The sequence below is a fragment of the Sapajus apella genome, unplaced genomic scaffold, assembly GCF_009761245.1.
Source record: "Sapajus apella isolate SASKATOON/1434 unplaced genomic scaffold, GSC_monkey_1.0 scaffold199, whole genome shotgun sequence".
Classification (NCBI taxonomy): Eukaryota; Metazoa; Chordata; class Mammalia; order Primates; family Cebidae; genus Sapajus; species Sapajus apella.
In genome coordinates this window covers 495389-513025 of record NW_022437139.1, presented here as the reverse complement: position 1 = coordinate 513025, position 17637 = coordinate 495389, and the positions used below count along the sequence as shown (strand labels likewise).

The following is a 17637-nucleotide window of genomic DNA, read 5'->3' as shown; positions in this document are numbered from 1 at the left end:
TTTTTTTTTTTTTTTTTTTTTTTTTGAGTCGGAGTTTCGCTCTTGTTACCCAGGCTGGAGTGCAATGGCCCGATCTCGGCTCACCGCAACCTCCGCCTCCTGGGCTCGGGCAATTCTCCTGCCTCAGCCTCCTCAGTAGCTGGGATTACAGGCACGCGCCACCATGCCCAGCTAATGTTTTTGTATTTTTAGTAGAGACGGGGTTTCACCATGTTGACCAGGATGGTCTCGATCTCTTGACCTTGTGATCCACCCGCCTCGGCCTCCCAAAGTGCTGGGATTACAGGCTTGAGCCACCGCGCCCGGCTCAAAGCTCTCTTAAAGGCACTTACTTTGGAGATGTGGTTGTGCTTATCATCTAGGCTAGTCTTGAAATCCTGGCCTGCAGAAATTCTCCAACCTCAGTGTACCGTGTAGCCGTCATTACACATCTGAGCCATGATGCCTGGCTCTCTCATGAAGGAATTTTTGTTAGGGATGACTGAAATTTTTTTTTTTTTTTGCTGTGGGGAGGATAATCAAATAGAGTACCTTTTATTTATTTTTATTATTTGAGATGGAGTCTCACTCTGTTGGGAGGTTAGAGTGCAGTGTTGCAATCTTGGCTCGCTGTGACCTTTGCCTCCTGGAATCAAGTGATTCTCCTGCCTTAGCCTCCTGAGTAGCTGGGACTACAGGAGTGTGTCACCACACCCAGCTAATTTTTGTATTTTTAGTAGAGACGGGTTTCACCATGTTGGCCAGAAAGGTCTCAATCTCTTGACCTCATGATCTGCCTGCTTCAGCCTCCCAAAGTGCTGGGATTACAGGCATGAGCCACTGCCCGTGGTGAATGAGCACCTTTTATTTTTTTATGTCATTGATATTACCTTTTCTATACATTTTTACTTCGTATTTTATTTCAAACGTCTATAATTTTAGATTCAAACATTTAGAACAGTATCGTAGAATTTATATGTTATGCCTGAAGTAAATTAGATAATTTTAGGACACTCCATATTACTAAAATGGTTACTTATAAATTTAAGTTTGTTGCAGGTAAAAAGGAATTATAGGATTTTCACCCAGTTTCTTCAGCATACATCTAAATGGTAACATAATTTATTTCTGAATATTTGGTTTACATATCAGAGGCTCTAACTCTGTTCTTCAAAATATAAGTTTTAATTTAGCAACATAGTCTATTCTTTGCTTCTAAAGTGGGATTACAGCAGTTTCATTTTGTGTAAGAACAGCATATATTTAAAAACTATCACATTTCTTCAACTGCTTATCAAACTTTCTCATCAGAATATTCTATTTATAAATATAATGCATGTTCTGTGAAATTTTACTGCCACACAGTGCATGCCAAATTATTTGAAGTACTTGCCTTCCATCAGTACACAGTGAAATATTGTTGTTATCTGGATCTTTTTTTTTTGAGATGGAGTTTTGCTCTTGTTGCCCAGACTGGAATACAGTGGCATGATCTTGGCTCACCACAACCTCTGCCTCCCAAGTAGCTGGGATTAAAGACCTGTGTCACCACACTCAGCTAATTTTGTGTTTTTAGTAGAGACAAGGTTTCTTTTTTTTTTTTTTTTTTTTTTTTGGAGACGGAGTTTCACTCTTGTTACCCAGGCTGGAGTGCAATGGCGCGATCTCGGCTCACCGCAACCTCTGCCTCCTGAGTTCAGGCAATTCTCCTGCCTCAGCCTCCTGAGTAGCTGGGACTACAGACACGCGCCACCATGCCCAGCTAATTTTTTTGTATTTTTAGTAGAGACGGGGTTTCACCATGTTGACCAGGATGGTCTCGATCTCTTGACCTTGTGATCCACCCGCCTCGGCCTCCCAAAGTGCTGGGATTACAGGCTTGAGCCACCGCGCCCGGCCCGAGACAAGGTTTCTTTATGTTGATCAGGCTGCTCTCAAACTTCCAACCTCAGGTGATCCACTGGCCTCAGCCTCTCAAAATGCTGGGATTATAGGCATGAGCCACTGTGCAAATAATTCTCTTTTAATAGTAAATCAGGATTGCATACCATATTTTATGAGTAAACATGTCTTTTATTGTTGTGCAGTTTCATAATAGTGTTTTTTTTAGTTTAGGTTTCTTAACATCAACATATTGTGTTTTTAGTCTTTCTTATATAATTTTAGCCAATTTGCAACTTTGTTTGTATACTTTAAGTCAATTTGAGGTTTAATTGAGAGATAAATCAGCCATATGTCTATCATAATCAGATTATATGTTTGTTTATAAATATGACCTCAATATTGGTTATGGTTTAGCTGATTTTCTTTTAAATTATTTATTATTTTATTTCTATTTTTTGAGATGAAGTCTTGCCCTGTCACCCAGGCTTAAGTGCAATGGCACAATCTCAGCTCAAAGCAACCTCTGTTTCCCAGGTTCAAGCCATTCTCCAGCCTCAGCCTCCCAAGCAGCTGGGATTACATGTGCCTGCCACCTAACTCAGCTAATTTTTGTATTTTTAATAGAGATGGTGTTTCGCCATGTTGGCCAGGCTGGTCTCGAACTCCTGACCTCAGGTGATCTGCCTGCCCCATCCTCCCAAAGTGCTGGGATTGCAGGCATGATCTACCTTGCCTGGCCAAAGCTTATAACACCCAGTATTCCCAGGCAATCTTCTAAGTCTCAGCAAGGCCTGACCCTGCTTAGCTTCCAAGATTGGGCATGGTTAGAAGGTTATGGCTGTAGCTGTCAGCCTCTGATTTAATTTTATTATTTGGCCAGCAGTCCTTCAGGAGCAGATTGCTCAATTTTCATGTAGTTGTGTGTTTTGGAGTGAGTTACATATTCTTGAGTTTTTGTTGTTATTGTTTTTGTTATTTTTTGAGACAGAATCTTACTCTGTCACCCAGGCTGGAGTGCAGTGGCATGATCTTTGTCCACTGTTACTTCTGTCTCCTGGCTTCAAGTGATTCTTGTGCCTTGGTCTCCTGAGTAGCTAAGATTACAGGCATGTGCCACCCTGCTCAGCTAATTTTTTTGTATTTTTCCTAGAGATGGGGTTTCACCGTGTTGGCCAGGCTGACCCCAACCTCCTGATATCAAGCGGTCTACCCACATTGGCCTCTGATCAAGACCTTTTAGGCCAACATGGTAAAACCCTGTTTCTACTAAAAATTACAAAACAACAACAACAACAAATAGCTGGGCATGGTGACATGCGCCTATAGTCCCAGCTGTTCGGGAGGCTGAGGCAGGAGAATCACTTGAACCAGAAGGTGGAGGTGCCGAGATCGCACCGCTGCACTCCAGCCTAGTGACAGAGCAAGAATCAGTTAAAAAAAAGTGTGCTGGGATTACAGGCATGGGCTATTGTGCCTGGTGAGTTTCTTACTCTTGAGTTTTAATTTGATTTCACTGCAGTCTGAGAGACTGTGATGATTTCAGTTCTTTTACATTTCCCGAGTAGTGTTTTACTTCCAATTATGTGATCAGTGTTAGAATTAAGTACCACGTGGACCTTAAACAAATGTGCATTGTGTTGTTTGTGACTGGAGAATTCTCTAGATATCTATCAGGTCCACTTGGCCCACAGCTGAGTTCAAGTCCTAAATATTCTTGTTACATTTCTGTCTCAATGATCTGTATAATATTAACAGTGGGCCGGGCGCGGTGGCTCAAGCCTGTAATCCCAGCACTGTGGGAGGCCGAGGCGGGTGGATCACGAGGTCAAGAGATCGAGACCATCCTGGTCAACATGGTGAAACCCCGTCTCTACTAAAAATACAAAAAATCAGCTGGGCATGGTGGTGCGTGCCTGTAATCCCAGCTACTCAGGAGGCTGAGGCAGGAGAATTGCCTGAACCCGGGAGACGGAGGTTGCGGTGAGCCGAGATCACGCCATTGCACTCCAGCCTGGGTAACAAGAGCGAAACTCCGTCTCAAAAAAAAAAAAAAAAAAAAAAAAAATATTAACAGTGGAGTGTTAAAGTCTCTCACTGTTATTATGCAGGAGTAATGTTTTATTCTTCCCATATTTGTGCTTTTTTTTAGCAGTTCTATCAAGGCAGGCTTGGTGGTGATGTATTCCTTCAGCATTTGCTTGTCTGAAAAGAATTTTATTTTTCTTATGAAGACTTAGCAATGTTATGGTTTTATTTGCATCTTGTATCTTTGTTCTTCATTTTCTCTTTTTCTGTGTTTGTGTCTTTTTTATACTTACCTTGATATGTTTTTACTTATTCCTTATTTTCATTTATCTATGCAAATATATTCTTTTTTTTCCTTTTCTTTTTGTTTCACTGTACAGGAAAGTCTTCTGCCAGATATGCAGATACCTTCTTGGTGGTACCTTGGGGATTATGTAAAACATCTAAAAGATAAAATAATGTATTTTAATCTGGTAAAAAATGAACTTCAGTTGCATTCAAAAATTTTTTCTCATTACGTCTGCCTCAAATTTGTCAGTGATGTTGGTAATTATATATTATCTTGTATATTGACAAATGTTTATAATGATTTCTATGTTTTTACCTTTTAAATTTTAGAGGATATTTTAAAATGTTTTTGTATCATTATTATGCTAAGAAATTCTATTTTTTGCTGCATGTACATTGCCGTCCCAGAGAATAATGTGTTTTATGTGATTGTACTATTTTGTTAAATCATGTTATTTTGAGCAGAAGCAACTGCTTTCAGCACCTTTTCTTTTTAGGGCATATGAAGTACAAAATACTTTTCAGAATTTGGTTATTGTTGAAGTTTGTTTATTCTTTTTTTTGGCAGGACAGATACGCTGATGGTATTATTCTCATTTTATATCTTTTTTTTTTTTCCAGGGCTTTGACTGTATCACACAGTTTCCTTTTAGCCTGCAAAGTTTGTTGACAGTTCACCGGCTATCTCATAAGACTATGCTTATAAATGACACATCATTTTTATCTTGCAACTTCATCCTCCTCTTGTCTGTGACTTTTGAAATTGTGCTTATATGTGTTCGTTATAAATATCTTTGTGTGTACCTTTGTTTGTTTGTTGAGCTGCTGCTGCTGCTTTTTTAAGATGAAGTCTACTCTGTCACCCAGGCTGGAGTGCAGTGGCACGATGTTGGCTCACTGAAACCTCCGCCTCCTGGGTTCACGTGATTCTCCTGCCTCACCTTCTGAGTAGCTGGGAGTACAGGCACATGCCACCATGCCTGGCTAATTTTTTGTATTTTCAATAGAGATGGGGTTTTGCTATGGTAGCCAGGATCTCCTGACCTCATGATTCACCTGCTTCAGCCTCCCACAGTGCTGGAATTATAGGTGTGAGCCACTGTACCCAGCCCGAGCTTCTTCATTTTGATGTTATTTTTTCTTTAAGAATTTTTTAGTTATGGCCGGGAGTGGTGGCTCATGCCTGTAATCCAAGCACTTTGGAGGCCAAGGCGGGCGATCATCTGAGGTCGGGAGTTCAAGACCAGCCTGACCAACACGGTGAAACCTTGTCTTTATTTTAGTGATATTTTCTATGTTTCTTAACTTTACAATTTCTGTTTTTTGCATACACACACATATATTGAGACGGAGTCTTGCTCTGTAGCCAGGCTGGAGTACAGTGGCATGATCTGACTGCAGCCTCTGCCTCATGGGTTCAAGGAATTCACCTGCCTCAGACTCCTGAGTAGCTGGAACTATAGGTGCGCACACCACACCTGGCTGTGTGTGTGTGTGTGTGTGTGTGTGTGTGTGTGTTTTAGTAGAAATGGGATTTCGCCATGTTGACCAGGATGGTCTTAATCTCCTGACCTCATGATCTGCCCACCTCATCCTCCCAAAGTGCTGAGATTACAGGTGTGAACCACCATGCCTGGCTATCTTTTTGTTCTTATCCTCATTTTATTCTGATTTTCTATAGTTCTTTGTGTTTCTACTTTACTGAGTATTCATTATTTTCAGTTTTTAAAATTAATGTATACACCGTTTTTAATGGTTTCTTCCTGAAAATTTTATAATATTTTTTGAACTATTTTGCTGTATTTTATATTCATTGTAATTTTTAATTAAGATTTAGACATAAAGCTACTTTTCACCTTTTCACAATCTTTTTTTTTTTTTTGAGACGGAGTTTCACTCTTGTTACCCAGGCTGGAGTGCAATGGCGCGACCTCGGCTCACCGCAACCTCTGCCTCCTGGGTTCAGGCAATTCTCCTGCCCCAGCCTCCTGAGTAGCTGGGATTACAGGCATGCGCCACCATGCCCAGCTAATGTTTTGTATTTTTAGTAGAGACGGGGTTTCACCATGTTGACCAGGATGGTCTCGATCTCTTGACCTCGTGATCCACCCGCCTCGGCCTCCCAAAGTGCTAAGATTACAGGTGTGAGCCACCGCGCCCGGCCCACAATCTTTATAATGTAGCTCTGTCCTGGCATAGTCTGAAAACAATTATTTTGGTTAGAGATTCTGGGATTCTCTCAAACATGTTCTTAGAATGTATCTTGTCCAGTGGCTGATGCCAGTAATCCCAGCACTTTTGAGGCCAAGGTGGGTGGATCACTTGAGGCCAGGAGTTCGAGACCAGCTTGGCCAACATGGTGAAACCCCCGTCTCTTTAAAAAAAAAAAAAAAGAATGTATCTTGTCCAAAATTTTGTGTTTAATTTTTAGTTAGTTAAGGGACTTGATCTCTGCTTCATCTTAATCAGTAATCATTTGTGACATCTGTTTTCTGTCTGTTGCACTACAGTCTCTCTGTTGCTGTAATGTTTACCTTTGGTCTCAGCAAACCCAAACTGTCATTCCAAAATATACCACCATTTCTTCCAGTACTTTGTTATGGGATACCAGTTTTTGAAAAGGCTTCTAGAATCAATTAATATATATGTATGTGCCAGTATTATACTTGTATATTAAAAAAGAAACCGAAAGTTAGGAATTTACTTTGAAAAGCACTGTGTTATTTTGGAGAGCAGAAAGAACTTTGTTGGAGAAATATAACAGACTTTTCTTTTTCTTGTGTGTCTTTGCATTGTACTCACCTGGGGAACTTTACACATTTAAGTTTTTCTCGCCGGGCGCGGTGGCTCAAGCCTGTAATCCCAGCACTTTGGGAGGCCGAGGCGGGTGGATCACGAGGTCAAGAGATCGAGACCATCCTGGTCAACATGGTGAAACCCCGTCTCTACTAAAAGTACAAAAAAAAAATTAGCTGGGCATGGTGGCGCATGCCTGTAATCCCAGCTACTCAGGAGGCTGAGGCAGGAGAATTGCCTAAACCCAGGAGGCGGAGGTTGCAGTGAGCCGAGATCGCGCCATTGCACTCCAGCCTGGGTAACATGAGTGAAACTCCGTCTCAAAAAAAAAAAAAAGTTTTTCTCAAATGATTTTTATTACATTTATATGTCCATGAAGGATTTAGGGCCTGTAGTATTTTATTATGGCATCTTGCTCATGTGGTTTGTATAGTATAGAGATTATTCATAAAGTATGTTTATCTAAATTTAGTAAGTTCAATAATTTGTTTTTATTTCTTTCAGCTATGTGTTCTTATTTTCCCAAAAACCTTTGGCCAGAGCAAGACATAAAAGATTCTTTTCAACAAGTGATTCTGAGAAGATATGGAAAATGTGGACCTGAGAATTTACAGTTAAGAAAAGGCTCTGCAAGTGTGGATGAGTGTAAGGTGCACAAAGAAGGTTATAATGAACTAAACCAGCGTTTGACAACTACCCAAAGTGAAATAGTTCGATGTGATAAATTTGTAAAAGTCTTTCATAAATTTTTAAATTCAAATAGACATAAGACAAGACATACTAGAAAAAAAACTTTCAAATGTAAAAAATGTGATAAATCATTTTGCATGCTTTTACACCTAAGTCAACATAAAAGAGTTCATACTGGGGAGAATTTGTACCAATGTGAAGAATGTGGCAAAGCCTTTCAGTGGTTCTCAACCTTTGCTAGACACAAGATAATTCATACTGGAGAGAAACCCTTCAAATGTGAAGAATGTGGCAAAGCTTTTAAGCAGTCTTCAACCCTTACCACACATAAGATAATTCATACTGGAGAGAAACCCTTCAAATGTGAAGAATGTGGCAAAGCTTTTAAGCACCCCTCAACCCTTAGTACACATAGGATGATTCATACTGGAGAGAAACGCTACAGATGTCAAGAATGTGGCAAAGCCTTCAGCCGGTCCTCACAGCTTACTACACATAAGAGAATTCATACTGGAGAGAAACCCTACAAATGTGAAGAATGTGGCAAAGCTTTTAACCGATTTTCATACCTTACAAAACATAAGATAATTCATACTGGAGAGAAATCTTATAAATGTGAAGAATGTGGCAAAGGCTTTAACTGGTCCTCCACCCTCACTAAACATAAAAGAATTCATACTGGAGAGAAACCCTACAAATGTGAAGAATGTGGCAAAGCCTTTAGTGTGTCTTCAAACCTTACTACACATAAGATGACTCATACTGGGGAGAAACCCTACAAATGTGAAGAATGTGGCAAAGGCTTTAGTTGGTCCTCAACCCTTACTAAACATAAGATCATTCACACTGGAGTGAAACCTTACAAATGTGAAGAATGTGGCAAAGCTTTTAACCAGTCCTCAAACCTTACTACACATAAGATAATTCATACTGGAGAGAAATCTTACAAATGTGAAGAATGTGGCAAAGCTTTTAGCCATTCCTCAATCCTTACTACACATAAGAGAATTCACACTGGAGAGAAACCCTACAAATGTGAAGAATGTGGCATAGCTTTTAACCGATCCTCAAAACTTACTAAACATAGGCTAATTCATACTTGAGAGAAATCTTACAAATGTGAAGAATGTGGCAAAGTCTTTAACCAATCTAAACATAGGAAAATTTATACTGGGAAGAAACTGTACCAACTGTGAAGAATGTGGCAGTGCTTTCAACCAGTCCTCATATTTTTTTAAACAAAATAATTCATACTGCTGAGAAAAATCTACAAGTGTGAAAAATGTGCCAGAGCCTTTAACCAATCTTCAACTTTTTTTTCTTTTTTTTTTTTTGAGATAGAGTCTTGCTCTATTGCTCAGGCTGGAGTGCAGTGGCACACAGTCGGCTCACCGCAACCTCCGCCTCCTGGGTTCAAGCAGTTCTCCTGCCTCAGCCTCCCAAGTAGCTGGGATTACAGGTGCGCATTTTTGTATTTTATGTATTTTTGTATTTTTAAGTTTCACCATGTTGGTCAGGCTAGTCTCAAACCTCTGACCTCATGATCTGTCCACCTCAGCCTCCCATAGTGCTGCGATTACAGGTGTGAGCCACTGTGCCCAGCTCAATCCTTAACTCTTAACTAAGCATTAAAAAATTTATACTGTACAGAAATGCTATGAGTGTGAAAAACATGGCAAAGCCTAAATTGGTCATCACACTTAATTGTAGGTAAGATAGTAAAGAAAATACCTACACATGTGAACAATGTGGTAAAACTTGTAACCAGTGCTCACACCTTATTGCACAGGAAAGCATTTATAATTGAGATAAATTATACAAATATAAAGACTGAAAAGGCCATTAATATCTTCTCACGTCTTAACACCAGAGAGTAATAAAAGCATACGTACAATTACTGTCAAAAGATCTTTCAGATAATAGAAGCTTTTGGCCAGCTGCAGTGGCTCATGCCTGTAATACCAGCACTTTGTGGGGCTAAGACAGGTGGATAATGAGGTCAGGAGTTTGAGAGCTTTGGGGTTCTGTCAGGATGGTGAGGGAAATTGTAAAATTATAGAAAATAAGCACACACCCTCTTGGAAGGCCTGGGGGTTTACACAAAGGGTTTGGCTGAAGGCAGAATTATCTTAAAAGCTTAGAGTGTGTAGATACAAAGGAATGTAGAGTACTTTAAATAGCTTGTTTCCCCATGTGGTTCTAAGACCAACCTATGATCAACTAGAGGTACATAATTGCTGTCTACTCGGGGAGTCAGCAACCGGGTAAATTACCCTCTAGTGATGTTTCTTCAAGATCTGTGTCATTTAATCTGTGCTTAATAAATGTGTCGCTGGCTGATTGGGGCCTTGGCTGTGACTCTTTGCAGCACTTTTCATGGTGTCTGTGAGTGGCCCAGGCCCTCAGCCAGGCTGACGGGCAAAATATCTGTGTCAGTGTACATCTCTTGTCTGTTGCTGGGTCAGGGTCTGTGGGTCGGACCCCTTCAGCTGGTGCTGTGTGTGTGGAATGTTGTGAAAGATCGCTTCAGACCCCCAGAAATGAAGGTGAAAAGGATTGAATGATCAGTAAGTCATTGGTGCCCACTTGGGATTTCTGTGTTGGGGTTGGGAGGGGAATTGTTCAGGCTAAGGTTTTATCATGGGACGACAGTGATCAGCTGCTTAAGGCTAGTGAAGCCTCGATTTCACAGGCTCAATTAAGGGACCTAATGCAAACTGTTGTAACCCGTAACTCAAGGTTCCCAAAAGAAGGCAAGCTAGACGTAGAGCTCTGGGAAAAAGTGGGGAGAAAACATCATCACAAGGGCAACAAGTCCCGGTAACAGCCCTAACACTATGGGCTTTAGTTAAAGCTGCTCTTGTTCAGCTATACACAGAAAAACCTAAAAAGTGGAAGGAGGAATACCTGTCACCTACTTCACCACTCCTGAGTCCCTCAGCCCCGTTGTCACCAGACCAAAATAACAGAGAGAAAATGGAGGTTTTGCCGGAGCCCCCTCCTCCAATGTATATGAAAAAAGGACAAGAGACACGCTCCAGTTGTGGGACCTTGTCTTAAGCAGGCAGCATTAGAAGGGGAGCTCTTAGCCTGCACAGTAATGCAAGACTGACAAGGCAATCGGCTACATGAACCCATTTATTTTAATGCTTATAAGGAGCTGAGAAAAAGCATTAAAATGGAGCCACTAGGCCAGGTGCAGTGGCTCATGCCTATAATCCCAGAACTTTGGGAAGCCAAGGCGGGTGGATTACCTGAGGTCAGGAGTTCGAGACCAGTCTGACCAATATGGTGAAACCCCACCTAAAAAAAAAAAAAAAAAGCCACTAGCCCATTTATGAAAGGAATAATTGAGGCCTTGGTAGACCACTTCCATGTGACTCCAAGGGTCTGGTCAATGCTAGCTGAAACAACTTTGGAACCTAGCCAATACCTCCTCTGGAAGGCAGAATATGAGTTTTGCAAACAAGCCAACCAGAATTAAGCAGCTGGGCAAGACATTACAGCTGCCATGCTCAAGGGGAGGGGTCTTTATTGCTGATGTACAACAACAACTAGATTTCGATCCCCAGGGCTATACTCAAGTATCTCTGTGCACTCTCAGGCTTGGGACTGAATTCCGAAAACTGGAGTTCAACAGGGGTCTTACATAAATGTTTAAGAAGGGCCTCAGGAGCGATTTGTTGAGTTTATCAATTGGTTAACCCAGGCCATTAAGAGACAGACTAGTCATGCCCAGGCTGCTAATAGATTGTTGCAAGTGGCTTTTGAAAATGATAATGTGGGCCGGGCGCGGTGGCTCAAGCCTGTAATCCCAACACTTTGGGTGGATCACGAGGTCAAGAGATCGAGACCATCCTGGTCAACATGGTGAAACCCCGTCTCTACTAAAACTACAAAAAATTAGCTGGGCATGGTGGCGCGTGCCTGTAATCCCAGCTACTCAGGAGGCTGAGGCAGGAGAATTGCCTGAACTCAGGAGGCGGAGGTTGCGGTGAGCCGAGATCGTGCCATTGCACTCCAGCCTGGGCAACAAGAGCGAAACTCCGACTCAAAAAAAAAAAAAAAAAAAAAAAGTCTTGGAAATTGACTTTTGCATGACTTACATGCTACCAGTGTCAATTTGCAACCCATGGGACCCCTTCAGCAGGGACTCCCTTCCCCTGTTCCTCAAGAACAGGAGAACGCAATTCCTTAAGATTGTCCTGTAATCGTTACTGACTTAAAGGACTGTTTTTATACAATTTCCCTAGAACAACACAGAAACATTTGCATTTGCAATACCATCTATCAATAATGAAAGTCCGACTAGTCAATTTCATTGGAAAGTGCTTTCTCAAGGAATGCTAAACTGTCCTACCATGTGTCAATATCATGTAAATAAAGCTTTGCTCCCCAGTAGAAAAAAAATGATTACAAGGTTATTCATTTCATGGATGATATTCTACTAGCAGCCCCAATGGAGCCAATGCTTTTAAATTTACCTCTGTTGTAAAGAATACACAGCTAAGAGGTTTAATCATTGAATCTAAAAAGGTACAAATGTCCTCTCCTTGGAAATACCTCGAGTAAATACTAACTTCCCGGTCAGTAAGACCTCAAAAGTTTAAATTAAATACTAGCAACTTACACACCTTAAATGATTATCAGAAATTACTAGGTGATATTAACTGGCTCTGCCCCACTTTAGGCATTCCTACTTATAAGCTGCAAAACCTGTTTTCGATCTTAAAGGGAAATATAGCCCTTGATCCTCCCAGATATTTAACCCCTGCAGCAAAAAGTGAAATCAAGAAAATAGAACAAGCTATCTCTTAAAGGCAACTATATCACATTGATCCACGGTACGAATTGCTTATTTTTCCCACCAAACACTCCCCTACAGGGTTAATAGGACAGATGACCCTAGGACTGCACCTTCTAGAATTGGTCTTTTTTTTTTTTTTTTTTTGTTCCTCACATACCAGGACTAAAACACTCTCTTCCTATATCCAGTTACTTAGTAAAGTCATCCATTCAGGTCGCATACCATGCAATCAGTTGCTAGGTTATGATCCTGATATCAGGATTCCTTTAAGCAAAGAGCAATTCGATTAAGCATTGACCTTATTGATGAACTTGCAAATAGCACTCTCCAATTACACAGGACAAATAGAGCATGTCCTTCCTGCTGATAAACTCCTTCATTTCTTATCTCATACTGTGATCCTGCCTACAAAACTAGTTCACTGCCCTATACCTAATGCTTTAACACTGTTTACTGGTGGTTCGGGTAAACAGGGAAAAATGGCAGTTTGGTGGATATCACATAATTCCCTCACTCAATGTGGGTTTACTAGCAGTGAGAAAGCTGAGATTTGGGCCCTAATACTGGCTTTGAAAACTTTTTACACTCAGCACCACCATATTATTACTCAGCTCACTCTGTTTATTTACTGAAGAACCTTGAGAAAGCCCTAATTAAGTCCACTCTGGAGTCTGCCTTGTGTGTTCTTTTTCTCTGACTTCAGCAGTTGCTAGATCAATGTACACATCCCTTTACTATTACTTTGTTTGAGATGAACTTTCACTCTTGTTGCTCAGGCTGGAGTGCAATGGCGCGATGTTGGCTCACTGCAACGGCCGCCTCCTGGATTCAAGTGATTCTCCTGCCTCAGCCTCCTGAGTAGCTGGGATTACAGGCACCCACCACCACACCTGGCTAATTTTTGTATTTTTGGTAGAGATGGGAGGTTTCACCATCTTGGACAGCCCGGTCTCAAACTCCTGATCCGCCTAACTTGGCCTCCCAAACTGCTGAGATTACGAGGTGTGAGCCACCTCGCCCAGCCCACATTCTATTTTTATTACACACATTCAAGCCCACAGCTCACTGCATGGCCCATTGGCTTATGGCAATAATCAAGTAGACCTTCAGGATATGAAATCACTGTTTGACTAAGCCACCCAATCCCATCAATTTTTTTCACCAGAATTGGAGAAACTTATCTAAACAATTTCAACTTACCCAGATACTGGCTAAACGAAGTATCCTACGGTGCCCAGATTGCCAGCTCACAGGCACATCTCCTCTTTCAACAGGTGTTAACCCCAGAAGATTATAACATAACCAGCTATGGCAAACAGATGGTATACATATCCCTGAATTTGGAAAACGAAAATATGTACATGTATCCATTGATACCAACACTCATTTAATTAGTGCACATGCCCTTCCTGAAGAGTCTACTCAATATGTCATTAAGCATCTTTTTACTTCTGCATTTATAGGATGGCTCAGGCATCCCATATAACCCCTGAGGACAATCCATAGTAGATCGTGCTCATTTCACTCTTCAAAGTATACTCAAAAAACAAAACGAGTTTGAGTCAGGAATGTGCAACACTACTAGTATAAGCCTTATTTACACTTAATTTTTAAAATTTAGATGACAAATTTCAATCAGCTGTAGAAAAGTACATTCTAAAACCTCTCAAAACATAAAACCTACAGTTTTACTGAAATATGTAAACAGTAATGTATGGCATTGTCCAAATGAATTGTTAACGTGGGGAAGAGGGTACTCTTGTGTCCCCACACTTTCAGGTTCTCTTTGGATTTTGGCACAATGCATCAAACCCTATCATGGCATGGCTAGGACCCAATCCGGTACCAGAAATGAAGACACTAACCCCACAAAGACCTTGGACGATGTGGCTTCTTCGAATGACACAAGCCCGGGACATTACCTGGGGTATGCTGAAGAGGACAACTCAGAAGGCTGAACAAATTCTCCTCCAGACAGACACCATTCACTCCAGATAATTTTTCTCTTTGCTTTGCTTTCTGTTGTACTTTGCAACTCATGTAGGGTATTGATCCTTTTTACGCTCTCGCTTTGTCTGCAATCTGTATTCGCTATACGCTGTTGGGCTCATATCTTAGATCCACCTTTCTTTCACCCTGTCACCTGGGCAGACACTTTCTTTCCAGCCTTTAGTAACGTGACTGCTTGGCTAGGAGGGATTGATTTCCCCCCAGTGGGGTCCCTCAATAATGACACACGTTGGACTAAGGTGCCAGATAACACTACATATCACTCCACTATGCTCCCACTGGTGTAAGTTATAAAGGTTCTAACCCCTATTCTATACCTTCTCAAACAAAATTATGACTATATCATGGCAAATGAAATGTCTTAACAGTCCTAGCTGCAGATAGCCTTAAAACAGGCAATGCAATCAATGCCGCTATCCCAAACATTCCTTCCTGTGCTAAAGAACAAAGCAGGGAAAGTAATGGATTCCATTTTGGCTGTGAGGTCTATCATGGAGGACAAGCCAGTAGCCCCCAGTTAGGCAATGATAACATCTTAGATTGGAGTCTGCATGACCATGTGCAGAGCAGCCTTACTAATGTCCTCATCCATCATGGCATCAATCACAGTTTCATAGCCTTCACTTTATAGTGCCTGGGACATCTTGGCACCTCCCTTGCCTCCTGGCATGGGACATATCATAATTACAGTAACAACTATGTTATAACATGTATTCATAATCACACTGATCGGGTCGGAAGCGGTGGCTCAAGCCTGTAATCCCAGCACTTTGGGAGGACGAGGCGGGTGGATCACGAGGTCAAGAGATCGAGACCATCCTGGTCAACACGGTGAAACCCCGTCTCTACTAAAACTACAAAAAATTAGCTGGGCATGGTAGCGCGTCCCTGTAATCCCAGCTACTCAGGAGGCTGAGGCAGGAGAATTGCCTGAACCCAGGAGGTGGAGGTTGCGGTGAGCCGAGATCGCGCCATTGCACTCCAAACATAATCACACTGATCAGTGCCTAATTTGCACTACTACCCATCCATATGTTTTTCTTATGGGAACCAATATTTCCATTATACCCCAAAACTCTGCATTTGTCACCCAGCTGCAGGGACAGGATCGGATTGCCTCATGTATCACTAATCATAATATATCTAAATTAAATATTACTATTGTCATGTATTAAGGAGACTCTCAGGCATTCCTACCCATCAATTTCACACCCAAGTGGCAAGGCTCCTCTGCCCTTGCCACCTTGGAACATGTTCTATCCCTGATCAGACCCAAACAATTCATAGGCACACTGACAGGCTTTACAGCCTCAGCCATAGTCATCCTAGCAACCGCTAGTGTGATTGTAGCATCTATTACTGAATCAGTACAAACAGCTGCTTTTGTAAATAATTTGGCCAGAAATGTGTCTAGTGCAATTCTCTCATAGCAGAGTATAAATCAAAAGATTATTGCACATCTGCAATCCCTCAAGCCTTGGAATATGTGGGGGAATGACAAGATGCACTGGCATTTCAACAGCAAAAAATAATTCTTAGATATAATTCCAAAATTAGAGTATTAAGTTACATTTTATTTTGTTACAGCACTCCATTTGGTTCTTTTAAGGGGAGAACAATATATAAGCTTTCTTTAGTGATTGTTCTTTTCACTTTTTTTTTTTTTTTTTTTGAGTCGGAGTTTCGCTCTTGTTACCCAGGCTGGAGTGCAATGGCGCGATCTCGGCTCACTGCAACCTCCGCCTCCTGGGTTCAGGCAATTCTCCTGCCTCAGCCTCCTGAGTAGCTGGGACTACAGGCACGCGCCACCATGCCCAGCTAATGTTTTGTATTTTTAGTAGAGACGGGGTTTCACCGTGTTGACCAGGATGGTCTCGATCTCTTGACCTCGTGATCCACCCGCCTCGGCCTCCCAAAGTGCTGGGATTACAGGTGTGAGCCACCGCGCCCGGCCTTTTCACTTTTTTACTTTTCTGAGAAAGTGTTTTGCTCTTTATCACCCAGGCTGGAGTGCAGTGGTGCGATCTCAGCTCACTGCAACCTCTGCCTCCTGGGTTCAAGTCCTGCTTCAGTCTCCTGAGTAGCTGGGATTACAGGCATGTGTCACCATGCCCGCTTGATTTTGTATTTTTAGTTGAGATGGGGTTTCTTCATGTTGGTCAGGCTGGTCTCGAACTCCCAACCTCAGGTGATCCATCCACCTCAGCCTCCCAAAGTGCTGGGATTACAGGCTTGAGCCACCACATGTGGCTGTTTCTTTCACTTTTTAAAATTTACATAAGTATATTTATTGAGTCAATTTGTTAAGGTAAGTACTAGAGACACTTTATAAGTCATGAGGATTTTATATATATAAATGTAGCAATCATACATTAGAGTTCTTGCTGTGTAATAGATGCTCCATAACAATTTATAAATATTCCTGCTGGAGTTAGTTTGTAACTTCAAGTTAGAGATTTTAAAAAATCAATGGTGAAAAAAGAAGATAGATTTTTCATGTGGAGGGGACATTTTTTCCAGACTGTAAAACTGAATCTTGCAAAATTTAAAAAGAAATTCTGGGCCGGTCGCGGTGGCTCAAGCCTGTAATCCCAGCACTTTGGGAGGCCGAGGCGGGTGGATCACGAGGTCAAGAGATCGAGACCATCCTGGTCAACATGGTGAAACCCCATCTCTACTAAAAAAAAAATACAAAAAATTAGCTGGGCATGGTGGCGCGTGCCTGTAATCCCGCTACTCAGGAGGCTGAGGCAGGAGAATTGCCTGAACCCAGGAGGCGGAGGTTGCGGTGAGCCGAGATCGCGCCATTGCACTCCAGCCTGGGTAACATGAGTGAAACTCCGTTTCAAAAAAAAAAAAAAAGAAAAAAGAAATTCTGGCCGAGGCAGATGGATCACTTTAGGTCAGGAGTTTGAGACCAGGCTGGTGAAATCCAGTCTCTACTAAAGCTACAAAAATTAGACAGACACGGTGGTGGGCATCTGTAGCCTTTGCTATTCAGGAGGCTGAGGCAGGAGAACTGCTTCAGCCAGGAGGCAGAGGTTGCAGTGAGCCAAGATTGTGCCATTGCATTACAGCCTGGGCAACAGAGCAAGACTCTTTCTCAAAAAAAAAAAAAAAAAAAAAAGAAAAGGGGCCGGGGGTGGTGGCCCACACCC

At 41.7% G+C, this 17637-nt stretch overlaps 2 protein-coding genes and 1 long non-coding RNA gene across 6 annotated transcripts in view; 1 reads left to right on the top strand and 2 right to left on the bottom strand.

The window, feature by feature from the left end:
• Positions 1 to 9058, top strand: part of LOC116543869 (zinc finger protein 431-like) — a 20156-nt gene extending 11098 nt beyond the window's left edge. For 2 of the 4 annotated variants that reach the window (XM_032269820.1, XM_032269819.1), the window contains exon 5: positions 7477 to 8811. In XM_032269820.1, coding sequence (XP_032125711.1) covers positions 7477 to 8765 — 1289 coding nt within the window. In that variant the 3' untranslated portion in view covers positions 8766 to 8811. The other 2 variants (XM_032269821.1, XM_032269818.1) reach the window with 2 other exon arrangements.
• The window catches only part of LOC116543866 (zinc finger protein 429-like), a 785602-nt gene that overhangs the window by 437146 nt on the left and 330819 nt on the right, over positions 1 to 17637 (bottom strand). The gene's annotated exons all lie outside the window — the stretch shown is intronic.
• Positions 5963 to 6548, bottom strand: LOC116543888. Its single transcript, XR_004265742.1, has 2 exons — positions 6344 to 6548; positions 5963 to 6032 (listed from the first exon to the last, which is right to left on the bottom strand). It is a non-coding gene; the product is annotated as an uncharacterized LOC116543888 (long non-coding RNA).